This window comes from Porcisia hertigi, chromosome 36 (genome assembly GCF_017918235.1).
Source record: "Porcisia hertigi strain C119 chromosome 36, whole genome shotgun sequence".
Classification (NCBI taxonomy): domain Eukaryota; phylum Euglenozoa; class Kinetoplastea; order Trypanosomatida; family Trypanosomatidae; genus Porcisia; species Porcisia hertigi.
Window position 1 is genome coordinate 242,841 of NC_090595.1, and position 12,464 is coordinate 255,304.

Consider the following 12,464-nt stretch of genomic DNA (forward strand, 5'->3'; position numbering starts at 1 on the left):
ACGGTAGGACACACGCGACCGTACACGCCATACAGCACACAACCACCATCCTTCTCGTAGACTACGTACTCTCGGGCTTATTTTCTGCGAAGCGCTTCACTAATGCAAGGCAGCCTTCGCGGTAAGCATCACCCTTCAAAGATCTCCGGGGAGGCCCTATCGGCCTTGATTAACACACATGCATTGGCGCGACACGTATTCGGAGGAGGAGGTAGGGGTAAACATGTTCACATCGGGCGGTGCGATCGCCTCGACTATTACTCCCCGCTCGCAGGGCCGGTGTGATGTGCCTCTCTCTCTTTTTTTAATGGGACAAGTAGACAACAGAGTAAGGGGGGGGCAAACAAAAAACTCACTCACTAGCCTCGATTTCCACCCTCCCACGTTCTTGAGATGTTACAGATTTTCGGATGTTTGCTAAACAAAATATATAGGTACACATTTTTTATTTTACCTTTACCCCTTCCCTGATGTGATGTTTGGCTTTTCATTTTTGATGCTCTCGACTAATAGGCCGTGCCAGCACTGACGTGTCCTTGCATGGTTTGTGAAGTATGCTGAGGGGGGCTCTCCCCCTTTTGACTTGCTCACCGCAACAAGTCCTCCCTCCCGCGTCAGCTTTTTGGACGTGCTCGTTTCTCTCTGTTTACCTTTGGCGAAGCTTTTCACAGCATCCCCACCCACGCAACGTGTTCTCGTATCGCCAATGTTTTTATCTTTCTCTTGGCGGTTGCCGCCCTGTGACGATGCCGGCCACCTCCCCGCTGCATCACAGTGTCTAGTGCCCACGCTGTGGGGGAGGTCCAGAGCCTGCGGCCTGCCCTCGTGTGCGCTTGCGGGTTCTTGGCGTTGGCACACAAGTCCATGGGTTGGCGTTTTGCCGGGAGGGACTCGCGGACAGGGTCACGCTCGCACCCACTCCCTACGAATCGCGTGTTTGATTTGACAGAGTACACACCCACACCCACACACGCTACCCAACCCGTTGTGCGCAACTCATTTCTCGGTGTGTCTTTGTCCGTGGTGGGGTTGGTGCACAAGGGTGAAGCTGACGCGTTCTCCAAACCGGCGATGTCAGAGGAGCTGACGCCGGCTGCACGGGTGACAAAGTGGACGTCCCTACCCTCCCCCTACCCTCCCCCTCCCCCTCCCCCTCCACCCCTCCCCTGTCCTCAGGGGCTAATCCGACACCCCCTACTCACCGCGCGACAGGCGCCATTGCTTTGGCCGCAGAGCAGAAGACTGGATGCGGCCCATCTTGATGGTGGCACGTCCTCCGCCCTGGCCCGTCTGGCGCCCGCAGTGCAGACCCCGCCTTGGAAGAAGGGGCGTGAGGAGGACGGAAGGAGCTTGTTTGGACGCAATGTCCCGGTCGGACAGCCAATGTCACTCCCCAGAGGCGGGGGATAGGGCGGCCATGGTGCAGAAGAGGCCGGCCAGACTCTGTGGCGGTATGCGTGTGTTTTGTGAAGTTATCGTTTTGACGCGAGGGGATCTAAAGACATAGGGCTTTGCTGCGCTCACCGCCTATACCAACGTTTCATGAAACCAAAGACAATGGGGAGAGGTCTTGTACTTCCACATAGGAGAGTCATAGCTACTACCCAAAATGACTCTTGTGCTCGAGGCGGGCTGTGAGTCACACGGCGTTGATGGGCCGCGGTGTGCGTTTGGTATCGCTTCATCTTCTTCATGTCCTTCTATTTCTACCAATGAGTATGTCCATCACACGCAGAGAGAGCTAAAGTGTGACTGCTGATTGCACCTCTACTGTCCCTTCCCTTGTTTGTTCCTTCCTCCCCATTCCCGTGGCACTCGTGTTTCTTGCTTTTCCCAGTTCCACTCGGTTCTATGTGCGCTCGTCGGCTCGGGTGAAGCACACAGACATCTTCACCCTGCACCATCATATTGCCTGCTTTACTTTTCTCGTTGCTGTACTCGGCTATCAGCTCCTTGTGCCGCAAACCCATCTTTTTTTTTTCCGCTCACATCATACCCCGCCGTTCGCGCGTAGACATCGGTGGCGTTTTACCCCTCATCTCTCTCCCCAGGTGTGTCTGCATCGCGCACTTTAACGCTCTTCTCTCAGCGCACCGCATGGGGACGGCTGTTTGATGCTTTTGTGGGACACCGAAGAGGATGAGAAGGGACTCTCGGAGACGTGGTGAAGGGGGGGTACACGTGCACCCATTCACTGAGCCGCTGCGCAAGTGAGATGATACCGAGGGGAGAGAGGAGGCCTTCGAATCCAAATGCATGGGCTACAAGGTACACTGGGCGCTTGAGATTACATCTCGGTCCAGGGAACGAAGAGATGTACTCGTTTTTTTTTCTGCCCTGCAATGTGCTCTGAGAGACGCATGGGGGAGAGGGGGGGGGTCCGTTAACAAGTCACACTCTCCCCAACATTTTTTTTTGCAGCGTGGATTTCTTTTTCTTTTGCGCAAGGGAAACGGTTTCTCACAACGTAGGCCCCCTTCCCCCTTCCTCCCAGCGAACTAAATATATTTTAGGACCTCCAGTGTTGCCATCACTGTGCGCGTGCCTTTGAAAATTATGTATTTTGCGGGAGAGAACAGCGCTCTAGGCGTAATGGAAGCTTGACCAGCCCTCGTATTTTACACCACCTAATATATCCGTACACAGGCATCAAAGGCCCACCCTTTTTTTTTTTTGACCTAACCTCTGCAACTCGATTCCTCATTTAGGGCAACACAGACGCCTTGCCATTGTTTTGCAAGCATGCCTCTGGGCACTATACATTATTTTATCCCCCCTCCCCTCCCCTCCCCTGGACTCGGAACCTTCTCATTCTTGTTGACGTGTTTGCCTTGATAGTCATGTTGCAGACGCAAGCGAGAGTTTTATCCGTGTTTTAGTCCCCAATTCCCCTTCTTTCCTTCCTCCCTCCCTTTCCCCCAACCTCGAGGAGTCTTTTTATTTTTTATTTGTTTTAAAGAGGATGTCAGAGGCGTTCATCTCTGTGCAACGCGCCCGCGCGCGTGTGTGTTCCCCGCCGCATGCTCCCCGCCGCAGAAGGCTGAGGCCAGGCAAGTTTAATCGAGAGAATGAAAATGGAGCGGCAACATCGACATCCCAGTATCCATCCCTCTTCTCTCAGAGACAAGGTGCCACGCCTTTGGTGGCGTGCTGGGGCCGGCTGAGCTCAGAAAAGAAATCAATGGAAAAACACTGCAAAGGTGACTCGTGGAGCCCGAACTATATGAGAGGGTATCACTCCCCCCCCCTCCTTCCCTCCCCCCCTCCTCCCTTTCTATGACGGTTGCTTCCGTGAACCGAGGCGTGCGTGAGGGCGAACAGTTCGCCTTTTCTGTTCCCCTTTCGTCTCCCCCACCGGACATCACCATTTAAGTATGCTGCACGGTGGTGAACACTTCCTCTTGCTTCTTCTTTCTCCTTTTTGACCCCACATTTGCCGTTTCGCGCCGCCTCACTGTTTACGAGAACCCACCCAGGCTTTCACTTGTATGCGCATCACTGCTCTGCAAAAGTTGCAGTTGCAACGGTTCCCGGCCGCTGCTCACTAAACACGGAGCAGGGAGGGGGGGGGGACGGGAAGGGAGCGAAAGGGAGAGGGGGAGGCAGGAAGAGGGAGCAGAGACGCCTTCGCAGGGTTTTTTTTGCCCTCCTCTGCATTCGATAGGAATTCTCCTCCTCCTCAACTCTAACGTCGTTCTGCACGAATTTCCTCATCGAGTTCACCCCCTTCCCAATCGTTCAGCATCTGATTTCCACTTCCTGTTCTGACTAGAGGATATGCATAGATTGCCCGTGTCTGTCATGCCTTTGTCGCGTGTTTTTGTGCCACTTTCACTGATACATTTTTATATCATTTTGTTGAAGTAGCCTCTCTTGGCGACTAAAAGGGGCTCTGGTGTAGGCTTCCTGATACTCGAAGTCTCTGCAAGGTTATCGCTCACCTCTCCCCTCCCCTCCCCTCCCCTCCCCCCTCCCCCCTTCCCTTCCTCTCCCTAGAAAAAGGAAAAAAAAAAATAATGCTTGGGGATATTCTCTGTCCCCGTGACACGCTATCGCTTTTCGTGCAGAAGTTTCTCAAAAAAAATGTTCACCGGCTTGTTGGCGACAACCATCAGTAATGTGGACGACTTTAGCAGCGACATTAGAGCTTCCCCATTGTCACCCTCTTGTACGTGCGTCACATCAGCGTCTTCCTCTGCTGGAGGCAACAGCGGCGATCACCAAAACAGGCAGCTCATCTGCGGCGATAAGGATTCCTACCCACTCGCTTCGCACTGTTCGCCGCTCGCGGACACCGCGTACTCATCTCCTCACACCGATGGTAGACCGCGGCGGCCCGGCTCCTGCGAGTACCTGACCCCATTCAGCGCAACCGGCGGGGATGCATCCCCGGCAACAACCATGGCTAACCAATCCAGCGACCGTCCAGGAAGACACAGTTCGCCTCTCGTGAGTGCCAGCATGTCACCGTCGCAGAAAGCATGTGGCGAAGCGTCGACAAATGGCCTAGATCACGCTAACCTCACGTCGAGCTCTCCGTTATCTATTCCAGACCAGAACAATAGGGCGCCATCATCACCCTCGAGCACGCCTACGCCGGTCCTCGAGGACCCCGGGAAAAATATGTCAAGCGGTGTATCTTCCACTACACCTCCCAGAGCCAGTACTGTTCTGGATAAGAACGGCGCGAGTCCAGCGCTGGTCAACATGGAATCCAATATCGATGCTGAGAAATACATTGTGATGCGCAGTGGGACTCGTGAGTGTAAGTTGAGAAGGCCCCGATCGCCACCTTTATTATCGCCCTTGCTGGCTTCGTCTTCCACGCCGTGTGAGCCTCCGCTAGAGGGCCCGCCCGTGTCGACAAGGAGGCCTTCGGTCGGTGAGGTGATAGTTGTGGACAAGTGCGCACTGATACCGCAGTCACCACCGAGCCCACTGCGGTATAGCATATTTTACACGGAGGAGGGGCACCGTGTACAGCTCGAAACGCGGGAGACGGAAGAGAGACGGTGCCTGTATCACGCCCACAAGGCTGTACTTTCGGTGTATCGCATGTGGGCAGCCGAGGGTTCCGACCGGGGCTACAGCGACGACGACACGTTGCAACTGACATTTCCGCGAAGAGGCAATGTCATGTCAAGGCGTTTTCTCGACAGCTTCCACACAAGCGCACCCAACACGCTGAGTGGGAGCCCCGGCAACCAAAGGGCACCGCCTTCTTCCGCAATGGCCACCAACACCGTTGCTGCAGATCGTGTGAGTTCCTTTTTGAATTCGTCTGTCATCGGCGCACGGGGTCGGCGGAGCGGGGGGGCTAATCAGGAGAGCCGCACCGCTGGTAGCGTGTTGGCGCACCAGTTCAAGAAGCCAAGTTCGACCCATATAGGCTGTGACGCGGACGCGCGCCGAAGCTCACCTGATCAACAGCATCGCTTGCGGGGGTCCCACACCTCTTCGCCTCCCACATCTCGCATACTGGACTATTCTTCTATGCAAATGGCCGAGACAGCATCACCGTTCGTGTGCACCTCAGGCGAACCCTCGTCAATGCGGAGCCGAGCGCGCTTATTCTCGCCCTGGCGTACCCCCCGCATCGACAAGTACAGTGGTGTGACACGGCGTGCGGGGGGGATGGCGTGTGCGCATGTTGAGGGCAATGCGAACAGAGACGACCGTCATGGGCGGCCTCAGAAGGGGTCGAGAACGCCTCTTGTGCCACACGTGGTGTGTACATCACCACTCACAACCGGTCGCCTCTCATTTGCTTCCGCTTCTCTTCGTTCATCATCTGCGGCACTGAGGCGGCAGGGGTGGCCAGAGTGGCGAGACACCGTGCCGCCAGCCGCGGGTATTGCCTCTATCGACCGGGCCTCTTCTTCTCTTTGTGCCCTCTCGCCCTCTGTCTCGAGAGGCTTTTCACTTCAGTGTACCGCACAGAAGGGAAGACGTGGTTCATCTCAGGTCGCGTCGAGTCCCGTGAGGAATGCCAGCGTAAGTCTTGTTTCCGCCACGACTGCGAGTCGCCACATCAGCCTAGCCACCGGCATTCATCCAACGGAGACCCGCGTGGCAGGAGACCCCGCTCGCTACGCCCCCAACGAGGCTTCTCGATGCCAGCAACTTCCAGTGAAGCTCGGTACCCGTGGCAATAATCTTCTGCGCAGCCCGCGCAACAACGTTGCGACGAATCGGAGGACATCGCTGGTTGCGCAACGCATAGAGAGCCGTCGTCGCGAGGGGTTCAACAGTTACGGACAGTACAAGCGCTTTTTCGATGCCGTGTACAATGAACCGAGGGCATCATCGCCGTTCCTGCGAGAGTCGGATGCGCGACAGAGCACTGCGAAGCGGACGAGCCCTGTGTTCAAGCGTACTTTACAGACGCCCGCATCCTCGTCCTTCAACGGGGTTAGCGGAGATACCTATGCGGGTTCTTGGCTGCGCCGCTCACCCATATCCTCTTCTCAATACCGACGTGTACGGTCGCCTGCGCCTGTCGCTTGTCGTGATGTCCGTGCACCCTTTTCGTATGAATCAAAGGGAGCGGTGCGCACCACGCTACCTCCATCAGAAACGACCATCACATCTTTTGCATGGCTGTCTGACCGAGTCGCCTCACTTCGGGGTGGTGATAATGGTGGTGCAACGCAATGGGCCTCATCAGGCGAGGCCGCCCTCTTCGCTGCGCGTCTGACCCGTCTCTCAACACTGGAGAAGTTATGTCGCGCTGAGCTGCAGCGGCGCTGGATGGAGGACCAAAGCGTGTTGCTGCACCACTTTATTCTCGAAGGCACGGCCACCTTGCAGCGGGACCGCCGACTGATCGTGGCGCCGAACTCACGCACGCTGCTCAACTCTGGCAATCCAACAGAGGCGCGTCAGTCAGCTTCCAAATAGATCTTTATCCCAAACGAAGTGGATGAGCTGTGAGTCTCCTTTCCTGCGCACTCGTGTCCGTCTTTTTTCCCCCTCCTCCCTTAGGCGACCCCTACACGCACCTTGAAGTATGCAGTCCTGTTTTTTTCCTACTCACCTGAGCTTGTCGAAGGGTTGTGGGAGGGGTTAGGGTTGAAGACAAGGTAGAAGGTGGTGAATTCGACTGGCGTATTGCAGCAGGTCCAGAGCACTTGCTCATGACAAGCAGCATGCGCACACTCACGAAGATGAGTGTGGGTTGTGCGCCTCTTTTTCTTCTTTCCCTCACCACAGCCGCTCTGCAGCGGGGCCGGGGGGGGGGGGGAGAAGGGGAGGGATGCACGTGTTTTTTTTTTGGGGAATCGGCTCTGCTGCGACGAAGCAACGAGAAGCGCCGGAGGTCCCGATGGCACCAGCTACGCTCAAGGTGTGAACAGCCATTGCATTATTTTCTTCTGCGACTCGGAGGGTTTGCGGTCTACGACACTTCGAAGTGGTAGCACGTTTGATTCCTAGTCGGCGCTTCGCGTGACGCCCCCTCCCCCCTTCCCTTTCCTCCTATCTGATATGCCGTTTCCCTTCTGTGCAAAATGGAACAGGTCCAATAAACCGAAAGAAAAAAAGTGGGGTTAGAGTTGGGAGGAAGAAAATGAGGTGGACTCCAATGCCAAAAATGGGGATGGGGAGGGGCTGCACTCTCTTTTTGTTAGGCTCTTAGGTCTGCCTTGCTGGTGTATTGCCGGTACTTTCCTACATCTCTTCCTCTCCCCTTGCTGGTCCCTTGTTAAAACCACCTGTCATCTCAAATCACCCGTGCCTCTCCCTACAGTTATCAGAGGGAGGTGTCGGTGCTCAGTCTCTTGCGCCTCTGCCTCTCAAGGATCGGCGGGCCATAGCAGATGCGGCACTGTTGTCGCCTATTTTCCGGCTTGGGGTGCAGCCCATCGGCGTCCTCAAGTAGCACTGTCATGTCACTTCGCGAGGCGATACAACTGAGTAGAGCAGCTACACGTTTTGACTCTGCCACGGTATCATCGCATTCTCGTGGTCGCTCCATCGACGCTGCGTGCGCGGGGAATAGACAGGACATCAGGTCTTCCTCCTGGGATGAAATAAGGCGTCGGCAGCATCACCTTTTCAATGAGCGACATTCCACTGCCCAGAACAATATCGCAGCCACTGTCTCGTGTGTGAACATGGCCCATCTCTCTGTGTATGTGCATTCGGTGCACTGCGGCTACCCGGCCTCTCACTCACCAGGACCGTCTGGAGGAGGCACCCCCGGCAAGCGCACTATTGCCACTGCAACCTTGACGTCCCAATCTTGCGCAATGTTGCTCCTATGGGTCTCGACGGAGTCTCCTGGGATGTTGGCTGTACGTTGTGCATTGTCTCCAGGAGCCATGGAAACGTGCTGGCAAGCGACTCCATCCGCGGTGGGTAGCGAGGCTATCGAGGCTGGCGACACGGGCGAAGCTGCTGCATCATCTTCAATCTTGTCAGAGATGGATAAGCTGCGCCGTGTAAAGACTTGGGCCGAGGATTTGGTGCTTCATCGGTGGGCACTGGTGAGCGGTCAGCTGCGCATGGAGGACGTCTACGACGGTGATTTGGAAAAGGTTGTGACGGTGCCTGTGCTGGAGGTCGCAAGGGATAATTTTAAGGGGAGCGTGCGTGCCCTGCCTCAGGGGGGTTTATCATGAGAGAATGTGTCTGACACCGCTTGTCTTCGTTACTATTTCCTCCGATTTCTCCCTACGACGCAGCCGCGCTCACTTTTTTTTTTGCTGTCCTCTCTGTGTTTCCGTGCTCCGTGTCTGAGAGGCGCTGGGTGTGTCTGTCTATCAGGTGGTGTCTGCCGCGTCTTAGTCGTTACAACACACCATACGTTTATATTTCACCCTGTGTCAGCATGGGAGAGCCTGGCGCGGGAGGTGTGACCCAGGATTCCCCACCCCCAAAAAGAACTGGTGCCTACACAGGTCCACGCGTGCGTTTATTGGACTTCTTTTCTCCATAGTATCGAGGGCGTCTGCTCGAACTCCCCCTTTATTCCTTGCACATTCTTCTCCCCCTCCCCCTTTCAATGGTGGTGACTCGCTGATTATGAGCAAGGCGATAAGGCGCGAGTGGGTACTTGTGCTCCCCCTATCGACAGGGGCACGTCATCTCATCACGTGTTTCTGTCGCAGCTTATATATGTTTGCTTTCTGTGTAGCTGTTGTCCCTTGCCTCCCCCCCATATTTCTGCACCTTTCTCGCCTGTTTATATCCCCACTTTGGCACTCTTTTTAACAATACAGCCTCGTTTTGGGTCGACTTCATTGCTGCATCCTCCAGCTTGGTGCATCCGCTTCGGCCTGCGTCGGCTCCGGCTCGCTTGTGGATTTTTCGCGGATGGCTAGTCGCTGGGAAAGGCATCAAAGCAACATAAAATAACCGCATGTTTCGACGCCTTTTCTCTGCTCCAGCGACGCCACTGATGGCGGTCATGGCACTTCCGGTGACCTCTGCGGTAGGTTTCGTGCCACTTACACGGACGCGTGACGTGGTTTCCTGTGGGGCAATGCGTGGATGCAGCAGCACCAGCGGCAACAGCTCATCTGGCACTGCCTCTTCCACGAGGAGTGCGGGTCTCACCGCATGTCGACCTGGTCAGCGCGCGCCATCAATCAACTGCGTAACACTCGTTGGCGTGGTGCATGACATTCAAACCGGCTACGTCTTCGAAGATGCAGTCACCCAATTCACGCTCACCACTACCAGTCTGGACACAGCCAACCAAGCCCAAGAGTGCGTGGTAGAGAAGGATCACCACACAGTGCGTTGCTTCGGCGATGTTTTTTCCCGAGAGGTCCGCTCCAAACTCAGCGAGGGCAGCGTGGTGTGCGTGAACGGCCGCCTGCGCTTGAACCCGCAGATGGAGCCATCGTGCAACAAGTACTACTACTTTCCCTACATACAAGTTCAGCCGCCGCATGGCCAGGTGTCCGTCGTGTACGGCGACCGTCGATCCCCTCCGTCGCCGGTGAACGCGCCCACGGGTGAACTGGACAACAGTAATAGTGGTGCTGTGGGCACTGCCTCACCGGACGAGAGTAACAGCTCTAGTACGAAGACTGAGAAGGCGCCGTGAAGGCGTCATATCGCGGACGCAGTCTTAACTCTTCGCGGTTTCCCCAGCGCAGCTTTTCCATCTTCTCGTCGTCGAGCCACGCGATGGGGATATGCTAGTTGTGGTGATGTGTGGGTCACTGCGGGTGCCGACCAGTCTTTTTTTTTTGGGAGGGGAAACCGAGGCAGCAGCAACGCTTTATCCTGTGTTCACGTTGAGCCGATGCACTATCGGCATTGCGTCAGTGCCAGACCAAGTGTGTCCGTGTCCGTGTGCGCTGTTGTGGCGCAGATGATGCTGTCGCGTGTTGTGTTTTCTTTTTATCGTGCGGGCGAGACCGCTCGGTTTGGTCTTCAGTTGTGATTTGGCACACGAGCTGGCATCCCAGTGGTGATGTGGAAAAGTCTGTATGTTTTCATCATGGATTGATAGCGGTCATGCTTTGCTTTACCCCCGCCCTCGTCTTACATATGGGTAAAGCCGAAAATACACAGGCATGCTGAGCAATGGCGCTGACTTCGGTGAATATACTCCGCTCCGGGTCTCCCCTCTTTTCCTCCCACGCGTCCCCCCCTCCCCCTATCTGCGTCGGTATTTACAGTAATACTCAACTCCTTTTCAAGCGAGGAAACCCCCTTCTCTCCTTACCCGACCAAACAAGAACGGCTGCTGGTCTTTTCGTCCTCCCGCTGCTTTTCTCCCTCCCCCTCCCCCTCCCCCTCCTCCTCAACCCCTCCCCCCCCCCTTCTCCTCCCCCTTTTTCCACTTGATCGTTCTTGTTTCTCCCTTGTCTCTTCTTGAACGACATCTTTCTTGCCCGTGGATCGGTCTATGCATCGAACAACAATCACCATTGCCGCCATTACGGCAGACTTAGTCATGAGTAGTGTAAAGGCCCTCTCCGAAAAGCTCGTCTTGGAGAAGACGAAGGTGAAATCTTTGGGCGATGTGCAGCGCCTTGATTTGTGGGGTGAAGGGCTCACCGACATCTCTTTATTAGCGAAGCTTCCCCGCCTTGAAGTGCTCGGCCTCGCAGCGAACAACGTTTCCTCGTTGAAGGCCCTCCAAGGGTGCGGGATGTTGCAGGAATTGTACGTGCGCAAGAACAAGGTGGCGAACCTTCGCGAGGTGACGGCCTTGCGGCTGCTGCCGACTCTTAGTGTGCTGTGGCTGCGAGACAATCCTTGTGCGCAGCACCCGTACTACCGCGAGTTTGTTTTGCACTGCTGCCCGGGACTGCGGCAGCTAGACGGAGTCGAGATCACAGCAGAGGAGCGCAAGGCAGCGGGAAAGCGCATGACAACCAAGGTCCTGGACGACATTCTTGGCAGGGCTGTAGCCGATGAAGCTGCCTCGTCTCCCCAACCCAAAAAGAACGCCGGCGTCGGCGGCGTGAGTCCCGCGAAGGGGACGGACGACGCGACAACTCCGGGTAAGCCCGGCGGCAGTTTCAACTCAGGCATTATTGAGGAACGAAGTGCCAGTGGTAGAACGGTCCTTTTCACCACCGTTTCCGCCCAGCGCACGATTCTGCTTTCCGTCGTATCGCTACTGTCTGAGTTGACGGTGGACTCCCTGGAGCTGCTGCAACGCGAGGTACACGAGCGTATCGAGAAACAAAAGGAAAAGGTAGCCAAGTACTCGCAGGAGAATTCGCAGTAGCCGCGTGCTAGTTGCTCAGAGGCGTTCCCTCCTGTTTTGGACACAACCCGGCCGACCTTTTAAATTTCTGGTCCTCTTCCCCCCCCCCCCTACTTCTTTGCTCTCTGCTCTCCTTCAAAGGAGTGCCAGGGTTTTTCATTCCCACTCTCCCAACAAATACACACACTTTTTTTTTATCGAGCACCATGTGTGCGTAATTGTGTGCTTACTATTGTGTTGCCGTGTTTCTCTATTGGCCCTTGGCATTGTGTTGTTGTTGTTCCGCTCCCTTTCTTTCATCACATTGGATGGCGCTGCAGCGGGTGGTCATTATGTTATTGTAACTATTATTGTCATTGTTTTCGCCTGTCGTTTGGGGAAAGAGGGTTGTACGTCGGACTGAGGCTTGGTCACTGTTGTGTGTTATATAACACGACCCGGATGACGAGGAACACCTCAGCGTAGGGTATCGCGTGCCCCCAGTCCTTTCCCCCTTTGTGCGAAGAGGGAGGGAGGGGGGGGGGAGCCAAGCTGCTTCCCTCAGTCTTTTGTCCATCTCAAAGCACTTGTGCTGGTGACAGGGTCCAAGTACCTGGAACGTACTGTCGTCACGGAAATCCAGGGCTACCGTTATCGACGCACAGGTCCCCTGATGGCGCTGCATCTAGGTATCCTGCGCTAATAGACAGGGTTGTACCACACTGGGGTTGTAGGTGGAGCCTCAAAGGTGATTGGATTGCATCTATCCTGACTCTCACTGCTTACTGGCGGGACAGCCTGGGCAAGCCCG

General features: G+C 55.6%; 4 protein-coding genes across 4 annotated transcripts; all 4 read left to right on the forward strand.

Annotated features, from left to right (window-relative positions):
• Nucleotides 1-4,083: 4,083 nt before the first annotated feature.
• On the forward strand, nt 4,084-6,900 carry JKF63_00063 (uncharacterized protein; the record flags this gene model as incomplete). Its single annotated transcript, XM_067896116.1, has 2 exons — nt 4,084-4,887; nt 4,924-6,900. 2 exons carry the CDS (start codon nt 4,084-4,086, stop codon nt 6,898-6,900), a joined length of 2,781 nt encoding a protein of 926 aa, XP_067752273.1.
• A 917-nt stretch (nt 6,901-7,817) lies between these two features.
• On the forward strand, nt 7,818-8,621 carry JKF63_00064 (uncharacterized protein; the record flags this gene model as incomplete). Its single annotated transcript, XM_067896117.1, has 1 exon — nt 7,818-8,621. One exon carries the CDS (start codon nt 7,818-7,820, stop codon nt 8,619-8,621), a length of 804 nt encoding a protein of 267 aa, XP_067752274.1.
• Nucleotides 8,622-9,361: 740 nt separating this feature from the next.
• Nucleotides 9,362-10,054, forward strand: JKF63_00065 (uncharacterized protein; the record flags this gene model as incomplete). The annotated part of the gene is made up of 1 exon (XM_067896118.1): nt 9,362-10,054. One exon carries the CDS (start codon nt 9,362-9,364, stop codon nt 10,052-10,054), a length of 693 nt encoding a protein of 230 aa, XP_067752275.1.
• Nucleotides 10,055-10,912: 858 nt separating this feature from the next.
• Nucleotides 10,913-11,695, forward strand: JKF63_00066 (uncharacterized protein; the record flags this gene model as incomplete). Its single annotated transcript, XM_067896119.1, has 1 exon — nt 10,913-11,695. One exon carries the CDS (start codon nt 10,913-10,915, stop codon nt 11,693-11,695), a length of 783 nt encoding a protein of 260 aa, XP_067752276.1.
• Between the last annotated feature and the right edge of the window lie 769 nt (nt 11,696-12,464).